This window comes from Oreochromis niloticus, linkage group LG3, assembly GCF_001858045.2.
Source record: "Oreochromis niloticus isolate F11D_XX linkage group LG3, O_niloticus_UMD_NMBU, whole genome shotgun sequence".
In the NCBI taxonomy this organism is placed as follows: domain Eukaryota; kingdom Metazoa; phylum Chordata; class Actinopteri; order Cichliformes; family Cichlidae; genus Oreochromis; species Oreochromis niloticus.
This window is the reverse complement of record NC_031967.2, coordinates 58,065,540-58,078,308: the sequence shown is the minus strand read 5'-3', so window position 1 is coordinate 58,078,308 and position 12,769 is coordinate 58,065,540. Positions and strand designations below refer to the sequence as shown.

The 12,769-nt window shown below is 42.7% G+C and overlaps 1 protein-coding gene across 1 annotated transcript; it reads right to left on the bottom strand.

The window, feature by feature from the left end:
- Positions 1 to 636: 636 nt before the first annotated feature.
- Positions 637 to 8,548, bottom strand: LOC112846283 (ribonuclease inhibitor-like; the record flags this gene model as incomplete). Its single annotated transcript, XM_025905744.1, is given in 4 exon segments — positions 637 to 802; positions 3,343 to 3,519; positions 5,850 to 6,026; positions 8,391 to 8,548. Coding segments are annotated over 4 exon segments (678 nt in total), but the record flags the coding sequence as incomplete, so codon positions are not given.
- Between the last annotated feature and the right edge of the window lie 4,221 nt (positions 8,549 to 12,769).

Genomic DNA, 12,769 nt, shown 5'->3' with positions numbered 1-12,769 from the left:
TCAGCATCTTATTAGCCTGCTGTTAGCTTCATTCCACAGAAAACTGAGAGAAACTAACAGAGTTGATAAAGAATAAAGAGAAATGTGCTGATTTAAAGCCTTTGAAGTGCTTCAGATGATCTGTGTCCACTTCTGTCCACTCATTCATTCATGTAAGCTTCTAATGCAGCTTTGATCTTCACAGTCTGCTTCATGAAACTCATTCTAACCCTGAATGTCAGAGTCTTCCTCCTTCTCTTTCCCATCATTCATGCTGGCAGTGGAGGAGATTTGGATGTTGGACTGTGTTTTGGATGATGTGTGTATGTTTGTGTTGGACTGCTGTCTGTAAAGCAAACGCACATTTTGCTTTGGATTTCAGTGTCAGACAGACTTTAAGGTGGAATGAAGAGTTGGAGAGTTTCACAGTGAATTATCCAGTGGAGGATTTTTCTTCTTCTTTGAAGGTTTGAAATGTGAACATTGTTCTGCTGCAGTCAATGGACTAAACCAGAGAAGAAGAAAACAGACTTTACCATGAAGATCCTCAGTGTGGATCAGTATAATATCAGCCTGATGTCTGCAGTTTAGTGTCAGCACAACTTTCACATCATATTCATCTCAGCACAACTAAAACATGCTGACTGACCCCAGAGTTTCAAGTCCACATCCTGGACTCTCCAGGAAACCACACAGATGGTTCACTCCTGAATCCTGCAGCTTGTTGATACTCAGCTCCAGCACTCTCAGATGGGAGGGGTTGGACTTCAGTGCTGCTGCCAGATAATCACAGCTGATCTCTGACAAACCACAGCCCTGCAATCTGTATAAAGAATGAAAGATGTAAGTTTATTAGACAAAGTGTGAGCTTGAAATCATTCAGTGTTTCATCATCTGTTCAGAGCTGAAGAAGGTTCAGAATGTAGAAGTTTAGAAAATGGAAACTCCAAACAGCTGAAGCCAACAGGAAGCAGCTTCAAACAGGAAACTGTGCAGAGTTTCAGACTATATGTCCTGATGCAGCCAGTTGGATTTTGGAGATTTGAATCTCTGTTCTGTGACTAAGTCCTTGAATTATTTCTTCCAGTTGGTCCAACAAGACAGACTAAGTATTGGACATGTGTTGTGGCTCCATTAGGGGAGCTTCTACATGTGATGTGATGGCCCCTCTGGGTCTGTCAGGTCACAGGACTGAAGAGAGCTCAAACTGGGCACACAGTTGTTCCAGTCTGGACCAAAGACTCTATACTGGGACAGAGGGACTGCTTTGACTGCACCCACTGGGACTTTTTAAAGGCTCATGTTCTCACTTAGATCATCGATTTCTACTGACATTTCTTTCTGGGAAAAATGGGGATTACTTTGGAAACAGGAAGTATTTTCCCCAATAAGCAGCCCTGGATTAGTAAATCACTCCAACATGTTCTCAGGCAGAAGAAGCTGTCTTGTTATGAGGGAGAGAAGAAAAAGATTGAGGCACAGAAACTTGTTGAAAGAGAGATAAAGCAGCTAAAATCAGGTGTAAAAGTAAAGCAGAGGATGAGCTGAATAAAGGACACTCAAGGCTGGCTTGGAAAGGAATGAAGTCCATGGTGGGGATGCAGAACAAGGAGCAAAGATGAATGTGATGCTGAATCAGCAGAAGACTTGGACTCATTTGATTCCAGCTTTGATATCATTGATTTCAATGAAGAGCTTTGTGATTGTAGCAAAGGGCTGGTAGCTCTGAGAGTCCCACTGATGAGGTGTTTGTGTGGAAATCTCTTAGTGGGACCAAAGAGAGAAAAAGCCCTGGTCCTGATGCTGTGGGAGGGAAATGATTGAAGTGTGCTGTGAGGAGTTTGCAAAGAAAAGCGTCTGGACTTCTTTGAGTTGCTTGAAGACGTTTCACCTCTCATCGTCTTCAAGCAACTCAAAGAAGTCCAGACGCTTTTCTTTGCAAACTCCTTTGACTACGATGACCTGGATGACTGAGAACCTTCACAGACAGATTGAAGTGTGCTGTGAGGAACTGACTGGGAGATTTTCACACATTTTCCAGTCCTCCTTGGAACAACAGGAAGTTCCCAGCATATGGAGACAAAGGTTAAGTGTCCTATGGCACTCAGTGATGATGGTGCTGTGGCCCCACCACCTCCACCTCTTTGTAAAGGAACTAACTGTAATCTGAAGCTTCAAATGGAACTAAGACTTCCTCCACTAGGTGGCAGTGTCTGATGAGAAAGTGTTAGTGGAGCTGGCCTGGAGTCAGAAACAGGGAGATGCAGGATTTGGGCTGAAATGGGGAAAAGTGGTTGGCACTAGTGCCTTAAAGCAAGAAGGTTGTAGGTTGAAGCTTGTTGGCCTTTCTGTGGAGGTTGGATGTTCTCCCACAGTCCAATGAAATGCTGCTTAGCTTCATTGGTGCTTCTAAATTGGCTGTAGGTGTGGATGTGAGAGAGTGCTTCTCTGTCTCTCTCTGTTGGCCCTGTGATGGACTGCTCACCTGTGCAGGTGGACCACGCCTCTTGCCCTATGACAGCTAGGGCACAGGCTGCAGCCTTGTGAGCCTAAGCTGAATAAACAGTTAGCAAAAATGATCCATAGATGGCCTGAAATCCCCCAGTTAGCAGTTTGGTAGATAGCTATGACATGCTAATCCCATCCAGCAGCTGTATTCTACCTGTAAGCTGATCCCTGCTGAGCCAAAGCACTTTTTCATATACAAATTACAACCTTTAATAGAAACCTATTGGTCAGCATCTTATTAGCCTGCTGTTAGCTTCATTCCACAGAAAACTGAGAGAAACTAACAGAGTTGATAAAAAATAAAGAGAAATGTGCTGATTTAAAGCCTTTGAAGTGCTTCAGATGATCTCTGTCCACTTCTGTCCACTCATTCATTCATGTAAGCTTCTAATGCAGCTTTGATCTTCACAGTCTGCTTCATGAAACTCATTTTAACCCTGAATGTCAGAGTGTTCCTCCTTCTCTTTCCCATCATTCATGCTGGCAGTGGAGGAGATTTGGATGTTGGACTGTGTTTTGGATGATGTGTGTATGTTTGTGTTGGACTGCTGTCTGTAAAGCAAACGCACATTTTGCTTTGGATTTCAGTGTCAGACAGACTTTAAGGTGGAATGAAGAGTTGGAGAGTTTCACAGTGAATTATCCAGTGGAGGATTTTTCTTCTTCTTTGAAGGTTTGAAATGTGAACATTGTTCTGCTGCAGTCAATGGACTAAACCAGAGAAGAAGAAAACAGACTTTACCATGAAGATCCTCAGTGTGGATCAGTATAATATCAGCCTGATGTCTGCAGTTTAGTGTCAGCACAACTTTCACATCATATTCATCTCAGCACAACTAAAACATGCTGACTGACCTCAGAGTTTCAAGTCCACATCCTGGACTCTCCAGGAAACCACACAGATGCTTCACTCCTGAATCCTGCAGCTTGTTGTTGAAGCTCAGGTCCAGCTCTCTCAGATGGGAGGGGTTGGACTTCAGTGCTGCTGCCAGATAATCACAGCTGATCTCTGACAAACCACAGTCCCACAATCTGTATAAAGAATGAAAGATGTAAGTTTATTAGACAAAGTGTGAGCTTGAAATCATTCAGTGTTTCATCATCTGTTCAGAGCTGAAGAAGGTTCAGAATGTAGAAGTTTAGAAAATGGAAACTCCAAACAGCTGAAGCCAACAGGAAGCAGCTTCAAACAGGAAACTGTGCAGAGTTTCAGACTATATGTCCTGATGCAGCCAGTTGGATTTTGGAGATTTGAATCTCTGTTCTGTGACTAAGTCCTTGAATCATTTCTTCCAGTTGGTCCAACAAGACAGACTAAGTATTGGACATGTGTTGTGGCTCCATTAGGGGAGCTTCTACATGTGATGTGATGGCCCCTCTGGGTCTGTCAGGTCACAGGACTGAAGAGAGCTCAAACTGGGCACACAGTTGTTCCAGTCTGGACCAAAGACTCTATACTGGGACTGAGGGACTGCTTTGACTGCACCCACTGGGACTTTTTAAAGGCTCATGTTCTCACTTAGATCATCGATTTCTACTTTCATTTCTTTCTGGGAAAAATGAGGATTACTTTGAAAACAGGAAGTATTTTCCCCAATAAGCAGCCCTGGATTAGTAAATCACTCCAACATGTTCTCAGGCAGAAGAAGCTGTCTTGTTATGAGGGAGAGAAGAAAAAGATTGAGGCAAAGAAACTTGTTGAAAGAGAGATAAAGCAGCTAAAATCAGGTGTAAAAGTAAAGCAGAGGATGAGCTGAATAAAGGACACTCAAGGCTGGCTTGGAAAGGAATGAAGTCCATGGTGGGGATGCAGAACAAGGAGCAAAGATGAATGTGATGCTGAATCAGCAGAAGACTTGGACTCATTGGATTCCAGCTTTGATATCATTGATTTCAATGAAGAGCTTTGTGATTGTAGCAAAGGGCTGGTAGCTCACAGAGTCCCACTGATGAGGTGTTTGTGTGGAAATCTCTTAGTGGGACCAAAGAGAGAAAAAGCCCTGGTCCTGATGCTGTGGGAGGGAAATGATTGAAGTGTGCTGTGAGGAACTGACTGGGAGATTTTCACACATTTTCCAGTCCTCCTTGGAACAACAGGAAGTTCCCAGCATATGGAAACAAAGGTTAAGTGTCCTCTGGCACTCAGTGATGATGGTGCTGTGGCCCCACCACCTCCACCTCTTTGTAAAGGAACTAACTGTAATCTAAAGCTTCAAATGGAACTAAGACTTCCTCCACTAGGTGGCAGTGTCTGAGGAGAAAGTGTTAGTGGAGCTGGCCTGGAGTCAGAAACAGGAAGATGCAGGATTTGGGCTGAAATGGGGAAAAGTGGTTGGCACTAGTGCCTTAAAGCAAGAAGGTTGTAGGTTGAAGCTTGTTGGCCTTTCTGTGGAGGTTGGATGTTCTCCCACAGTCCAATGAAATGCTGCTTAGGTTCATTGGTGCTTCTAAATTGGCTGTAGGTGTGGATGTGAGAGAGTGCTTCTCTGTCTCTCTCTGTTGGCCCTGTGATGGACTGCTCACCTGTGCAGGTGGACCACGCGTCTTGCCCTATGACAGCTAGGGCACAGGCTGCAGCCCTGTGAGCCTAAGCTGAATAAACAGTTAGCAGTTTGGTAGATAGCTATGACATGCTAATCCCATCCAGCAGCTGTATTCTACCTGTAAGCTGATCCCTGCTGAGCCAAAGCACTTTTTCATATACAAATTACAACCTTTAATAGAAACCTATTGGTCAGCATCTTATTAGCCTGCTGTTAGCTTCATTCCACAGAAAACTGAGAGAAACTAACAGAGTTGATAAAGAATAAAGAGAAATGTGCTGATTTAAAGCCTTTGAAGTGCTTCAGATGATCTCTGTCCACTTCTGTCCACTCATTCATTCATGTAAGCTTCTAATGCAGCTTTGATCTTCACAGTCTGCTTCATGAAACTCATTCTAACCCTGAATGTCAGAGTCTTCCTCCTTCTCTTTCCCATCATTCATGCTGGCAGTGGAGGAGATTTGGATGTTGGACTGTGTTTTGGATGATGTGTGTATGTTTGTGTTGGACTGCTGTCTGTAAAGCAAACGCACATTTTGCTTTGGATTTCAGTGTCAGACAGACTTTAAGGTGGAATGAAGAGTTGGAGAGTTTCACAGTGAATTATCCAGTGGAGGATTTTTCTTCTTCTTTGAAGGTTTGAAATGTGAACATTGTTCTGCTGCAGTCAATGGACTAAACCAGAGAAGAAGAAAACAGACTTTACCATGAAGATCCTCAGTGTGGATCAGTATAATATCAGCCTGATGTCTGCAGTTTAGTGTCAGCACAACTTTCACATCATATTCATCTCAGCACAACTAAAACATGCTGACTGACCTCAGAGTTTCAAGTCCACATCCTGGACTCTCCAGGAAACCACACAGATGCTTCACTCCTGAATCCCACAGTTTGTTGTTGTTACTCAGGTCCAGCTCTCTCAGATGGGAGGGGTTGGACTTCAGTGCTGCTGCCAGATAATCACAGCTGATCTCTGACAAACCACAGTCCCACAATCTGTATAAAGAATGAAAGATGTAAGTTTATTAGACAAAGTGTGAGCTTGAAATCATTCAGTGTTTCATCATCTGTTCAGAGCTGAAGAAGGTTCAGAATGTAGAAGTTTAGAAAATGGAAACTCCAAACAGCTGAAGCCAACAGGAAGCAGCTTCAAACAGGAAACTGTGCAGAGTTTCAGACTATATGTCCTGATGCAGCCAGTTGGATTTTGGAGATTTGAATCTCTGTTCTGTGACTAAGTCCTTGAATTATTTCTTCCAGTTGGTCCAACAAGACAGACTAAGTATTGGACATGTGCTGTGGCTCCATTAGGGGAGCTTCTAAATGTGATGTGATGGCCCTCTGGGTCTGTCAGGTCACAGGACTGAAGAGAGCTCAAACTGGGCACACAGCTGTTCCAGTCTGGACCAAAGACTCTATACTGGGACTGAGGGACTGCTTTGACTGCACCCACTGGGACTTTTTAAAGGCTCATGTTCTCACTTAGATCATCGATTTCTACTTACATTTCTTTCTGGGAAAAATGGGGATTACTTTGAAAACAGGAAGTATTTTCCCCAATAAGCAGCCCTGGATTAGTAAATCACTCCAACATGTTCTCAGGCAGAAGAAGCTGTCTTGTTATGAGGGAGAGAAGAAAAAGATTGAGGCACAGAAACTTGTTGAAAGAGAGATAAAGCAGCTAAAATCAGGTGTAAAAGTAAAGCAGAGGATGAGCTGAATAAAGGACACTCAAGGCTGGCTTGGAAAGGAATGAAGTCCATGGTGGGGATGCAGAACAAGGAGCAAAGATGAATGTGATGCTGAATCAGCAGAAGACTTGGACTCATTGGATTCCAGCTTTGATATCATTGATTTCAATGAAGAGCTTTGTGATTGTAGCAAAGGGCTGGTAGCTCTGAGAGTCCCACTGATGAGGTGTTTGTGTGGAAATCTCTTAGTGGGACCAAAGAGAGAAAAAGCCCTGGTCCTGATGCTGTGGGAGGGAAATGATTGAAGTGTGCTGTGAGGAAGTGACTGGGAGATTTTCACACATTTTCCAGTCCTCCTTGGAACAACAGGAAGTTCCCAGCATATGGAAACAAAGGTTAAGTGTCCTATGGCACTCAGCGATGATGGTGCTGTGGCCCCACCACCTCCACCTCTTTGTAAAGGAACTAACTGTAATCTGAAGCTTCAAATGGAACTAAGACTTCCTCCACTAGGTGGCAGTGTCTGATGAGAAAGTGTTAGTGGAGCTGGCCTGGAGTCAGAAACAGGAAGATGCAGGATTTGGGCTGAAATGGGGAAAAGTGGTTGGCACTAGTGCCTTAAAGCAAGAAGGTTGTAGGTTGAAGCTTGTTGGCCTTTCTGTGGAGGTTGGATGTTCTCCCACAGTCCAATGAAATGCTGCTTAGCTTCATTGGTGCTTCTAAATTGGCTGTAGGTGTGGATGTGAGAGAGTGCTTCTCTGTCTCTCTCTGTTGGCCCTGTGATGGACTGCTCACCTGTGCAGGTGGACCACGCCTCTTGCCCTATGACAGCTAGGGCACAGGCTGCAGCCCTGTGAGCCTAAGCTGAATAAACAGTTAGCAAAAATGATCCATAGATGGCCTGAAATCCCCCAGTTAGCAGTTTGGTAGATAGCTATGACATGCTAATCCCATCCAGCAGCTGTATTCTACCTGTAAGCTGATCCCTGCTGAGCCAAAGCACTTTTTCAGATACAAATTACAACCTTTAATAGAAACCTATTGGTCAGCATCTTATTAGCCTGCTGTTAACTTCATTCCACAGAAAACTGAGAGAAACTAACAGAGTTGATAAAGAATAAAGAGAAATGTGCTGATTTAAAGCCTTTGAAGTGCTTCAGATGATCTGTGTCCACTTCTGTCCACTCATTCATTCATGTAAGCTTCTAATGCAGCTTTGATCTTCACAGTCTGCTTCATGAAACTCATTCTAACCCTGAATGTCAGAGTCTTCCTCCTTCTCTTTCCCATCATTCATGCTGGCAGTGGAGGAGATTTGGATGTTGGACTGTGTTTTGGATGATGTGTGTATGTTTGTGTTGGACTGCTGTCTGTAAAGCAAACGCACATTTTGCTTTGGATTTCAGTGTCAGACAGACTTTAAGGTGGAATGAAGAGTTGGAGAGTTTCACAGTGAATTATCCAGTGGAGGATTTTTCTTCTTCTTTGAAGCTTTGAAATGTGAACATTGTTCTGCTGCAGTCAATGGACTAAACCAGAGAAGAAGAAAACAGACTTTACCATGAAGATCCTCAGTGTGGATCAGTATAATATCAGCCTGATGTCTGCAGTTTAGTGTCAGCACAACTTTCACATCATATTCATCTCAGCACAACTAAAACATGCTGACTGACCTCAGAGTTCAAGTCCACATCCTGGACTCTCCAGGAAACCACACAGATGCTTCACTCCTGAATCCTGCAGGTTGTTGTTGTTACTCAGGTCCAGCTCTCTCAGATGGGAGGGGTTGGACTTCAGTGCTGCTGCCAGATAATCACAGCTGATCTCTGACAAACCACAGTCCCACAATCTGTATAAAGAATGAAAGATGTAAGTTTATTAGACAAAGTGTGAGCTTGAAATCATTCAGTGTTTCATCATCTGTTCAGAGCTGAAGAAGGTTCAGAATGTAGAAGTTTAGAAAATGGAAACTCCAAACAGCTGAAGCCAACAGGAAGCAGCTTCAAACAGGAAACTGTGCAGAGTTTCAGACTATATGTCCTGATGCAGCCAGTTGGATTTTGGAGATTTGAATCTCTGTTCTGTGACTAAGTCCTTGAATTATTTCTTCCAGTTGGTCCAACAAGACAGACTAAGTATTGGACATGTGCTGTGGCTCCATTAGGGGAGCTTCTAAATGTGATGTGATGGCCCCTCTGGGTCTGTCAGGTCACAGGACTGAAGAGAGCTCAAACTGGGCACACAGCTGTTCCAGTCTGGACCAAAGACTCTATACTGGGACTGAGGGACTGCTTTGACTGCACCCACTGGGACTTTTTAAAGGCTCATGTTCTCACTTAGATCATCGATTTCTACTTACATTTCTTTCTGGGAAAAATGGGGATTACTTTGAAAACAGGAAGTATTTTCCCCAATAAGCAGCCCTGGATTAGTAAATCACTCCAACATGTTCTCAGGCAGAAGAAGCTGTCTTGTTATGAGGGAGAGAAGAAAAAGATTGAGGCACAGAAACTTGTTGAAAGAGAGATAAAGCAGCTAAAATCAGGTGTAAAAGTAAAGCAGAGGATGAGCTGAATAAAGGACACTCAAGGCTGGCTTGGAAAGGAATGAAGTCCATGGTGGGGATGCAGAACAAGGAGCAAAGATGAATGTGATGCTGAATCAGCAGAAGACTTGGACTCATTGGATTCCAGCTTTGATATCATTGATTTCAATGAAGAGCTTTGTGATTGTAGCAAAGGGCTGGTAGCTCTGAGAGTCCCACTGATGAGGTGTTTACGTGGAAATCTCTTATATGACTATCCAGAGTTGGGACCAGGAAGCAGAGTTGCAGTCTTACACGCCTCTCTGCAGCTTCTCTCCTCCTGCTACCCCCCAAAAACCCATCTCCATTGAGACGGTGTCAGCTCCCAAACAGACAAAAAACAAACTAAAAACCAGCAACAAACAACTTAAACATAAAAAATCACAAAGAAAGAACAATACAGTATCCACATCTGAACCAAAGAGTAAAAGAGTGAAATGTGGATTATTAAATATTAGGTCTCTCTCCTCCAAGTCTCTGTTAGTACATGACTTAATAATTGATCAACCAATCGATTTACTCTGCCTTACAGAAACCTGGTTGCAGCAGGATGAGTATGTTAGTTTAAATGAATCAACACCCCCGAGTCATTCTAACTACCAGAAACCTCGAAGCACAGGCCGAGGGGGCGGTGTGGCAGCAATTTTTCACTCCAGCCTATTAATTAACGAAAGACCAAGACAGACTTTTAATTCATTTGAAAGCCTGATGCTTAGCCTCGTCCACCCCAGCTGTAAAACTCAGAAACCAGTCTTACTTGTTATCATCTATCGTCCACCTGGGCCTTACACAGAGTTTCTCTCTGATTTCTCAGACTTTTTATCTGATTTAGTGCTCAGCTCAGATAAAATAATTATTGTGGGTGATTTTAACATCCATGTAGATGCTAAAAATGACAGCCTCAACATCGCATTTAATCTGTTATTAGACTCAATTGGCTTCTCTCAAAATGTAAAAGAACCCACCCACCACTTTAATCACACTCTAGATCTTGTTTTAACATATGGCATAGAAACTGAACATTTAATAGTGTTTCCTGAAAACCCTCTGCTGTCTGATAATTTCCTGATAACATTTACATTTACAATAATTGATTACACAGCAGTGGAGAGTAGACTTTATCACAGTAGATGTCTTTCTGAAAGTGCTGTAACTAAGTTTAACAATATAATCCACCCACTGTTATCATCTTCAATGCCCTGTACCAACATAGAGCAGAGCAGCTACCTGAACGCTACTCCAACAGAGGTCGATTATCTTGTTAATAATTTACCTCCTCACTACGTACGACTCTGGATACTGTAGCTCCTGTGAAAACTGAGGCCTCAAATCAGAAGTACCTGACTCCGTGGTATAATTCTCAAACACGTAGCCTAAAGCAGATAACTCGTAAGCTGGAGAGGAAATGGCGTGTCACAAATTTAGAGGATCATCATTTAGCCTGGAGAAATAGTTTGCTGCTTTATAAGAAAGCCCTCCGCAAAGCCAGAACATCTTACTATTCGTCACTGATTGAAGAAAATAAGAACAACCCCAGGTTTCTCTTCAGCACTGTAGCCAGGCTGACAAAAAGTCAGAGCTCTACTGAGCCAACATCCCTTTAACGTTAACTAGTAATGACTTCATGAACTTCTTCAGAAATAAATTTTTATCATTAGAGAAAAAATTACCAATAATCATCCCACAGATGTAATATTATCTACAGCTACTTTTAGTACCATCGATGTTAAGTTAGACTCTTTTTCTCCAATTGATCTTTCTGAGTTAACTTCAATAATTACTTCCTCCAAACCATCAACGTGTCTTTTAGACCCCATTCCTACAAAACTGCTCAAAGAAGTCCTGCCATTAATTAATTCATCAATCTTAAATATGATCAACCTATCTCTAATAATCGGCTATGTACCACAGGCCTTCAAGGTGGCTGTAGTTAAACCTTACTTAAAAAGCCATCTCTAGACCCAGCTGTCTTAGCTAATTATAGGCCAATCTCCAACCTTCCTTCATATCAAACATCCTTGAAAGAGTAGTTGTCAAACAGCTAACAGATCATCTGCAGAGGAATGGCTTATTTGAAGAGTTTCAGTCAGGTTTCAGAGCTCATCACAGCACAGAAACAGCTTTAGTGAAGGTTACAAATGATCTTCTTATGGCCTCTGACAGTGGACTCATCTCTGTGCTTGTCCTGCTAGACCTCAGTGCTGCGTTCGATACTGTTGACCATAATATCCTATTAGAGCGATTAGACATGCTGTAGGTATTACAGGTACTGAACTGCAGTGGTTTGTATCATATCTATCTAATAGACTCCAATTTGTTCAAGTAAATGGAGAGTCCTCTTCACCCACTAAGGTCAATTATGGTGTTCCACAGGGTTCAGTGCTAGGACCAATTCTATTTACATTATACATGCTTCCCTTAGGCAGCATCATTAGAAGACATAGCATAAATTTTCACTGCTATGCAGATGACACGCAGCTCTATCTATCCATGAAGCCAGGTAACACACACCATTAGTTAACTGCAGGAATGTCTTAAGACATAAAGACCTGGATGGCCGCTAACTTTCTGCTTCTTAATTCAGATCAAACTGAGGTTATTGTACTCGGCCCTGAAAATCTTAGAAATATGTATCTAAGCAGATTCTTACTCTGGATGGCATTACCTTGGCCTCCAGTAACACTGTGAGGAACTTGGAGTCATTTTGACCAGGACATGTCCTTCAACGCACATATTAAACAAATATGTAAGACTGCTTTCTTCCATTTGTGCAATCTCTAAAATTAGAAATATCCTGTCTCAGAGTGATGCTGAAAAACTAGTTCATGCATTTATTACTTCCAGGCTGGACTACTGTATTCTTTATATCAGGATGTCCTAAAAACTCGCTGGAAAGCCTTCAGTGATCCAAAATGCTGCAGCAAGAGTCTGACAGGGACTAGAAAGAGAGAGCAGATTTCTCCTGTTTTGGCTTCCCTTCATTGGCTTCCTGTTAAATCCAGAATGAATTCAAAATCCTGCTCCTCACATACAGGTCTTAAATAATCAGGCCCCATCTTATCTTAATGACCTTGTAGTACCATATCACCCTATTAGAGCACTTCGCTCTCACCTGCAGGCTTACTTGTTGTTCCTAGAGTATTTAAAGTAGAATGGGAGGGAGATCCTTCAGTTTTCAGGCCCCTCTTCTGTGGAACCAGCTTCCAGTTTGGATTCGGGAGACAGACACTATCTCTACTTTCAAGATTAGGCTTCAAACTTCCTTTTTGCTAAAGCATATAGTTAGGGCTGGACCAGGTGACCTGAATCCTCCCTTAGTTATGCTGCAATAGACGTAGGCTGCCGGGGATTCCCATGATGCATTGAGTTTTCCTTTCAGTCACTCACTATGTGCTAATAGACCTCTCTGCATCGAATCATATCTGTTATTAATCTCTGTCTCTCTTCCACAGCATGTTTTTATC